Here is a 322-nt window from a genome sequence, read left to right as displayed (position 1 = left end):
TGCTGCTGCTGCTGCTGCTGCTGCTGCTTGTGTTGTGTCTGTTGCTGCAGCAGCAGCAGCAGCAGGAAACGAGAGAACGGAGAGTGGGCAGGCGGATGCAGGTTTCTTCTCCTATCCCTCCCCCTGCAGAAGGTAAACCCTAAACCCTAAACCCTAAACCCTAAACCCTAAACCCTAGCGCTAAACCCTAAACCCTAAAAGTAAAGACTACGCCCTAGGCCTTATACATGCAGCATTCACCCTAAACGCAAGAGAAGAAGCAGCAGCAGCAGCTGCTGCTGCTGCAGCAGCATGCGCAACTGCAGCAGCAGAAGCAGCAGGC

At 54.3% G+C, this 322-nt stretch overlaps 1 protein-coding gene across 1 annotated transcript in view; it reads left to right on the top strand.

The window, feature by feature from the left end:
- Window positions 1-95: 95 nt before the first annotated feature.
- Window positions 96-322, top strand: part of EMH_0077610 (uncharacterized protein) — a gene marked incomplete at both ends in the record, with an annotated part of 2,701 nt that continues 2,474 nt past the window's right edge. The window contains one exon of the mRNA XM_013499875.1: window positions 96-132. Within this exon, the coding sequence (XP_013355329.1) occupies window positions 96-132 (37 nt within the window). The remainder of the gene's footprint in view (window positions 133-322) is intronic.

This window comes from Eimeria mitis, genomic scaffold, assembly GCF_000499745.2.
Source record: "Eimeria mitis Houghton genomic scaffold, Emh_scaff4777, whole genome shotgun sequence".
Taxonomy (NCBI): domain Eukaryota; phylum Apicomplexa; class Conoidasida; order Eucoccidiorida; family Eimeriidae; genus Eimeria; species Eimeria mitis.
Note: the sequence above shows the minus strand (reverse complement) of the source record. Positions and strands in the feature narration are given on the sequence as shown.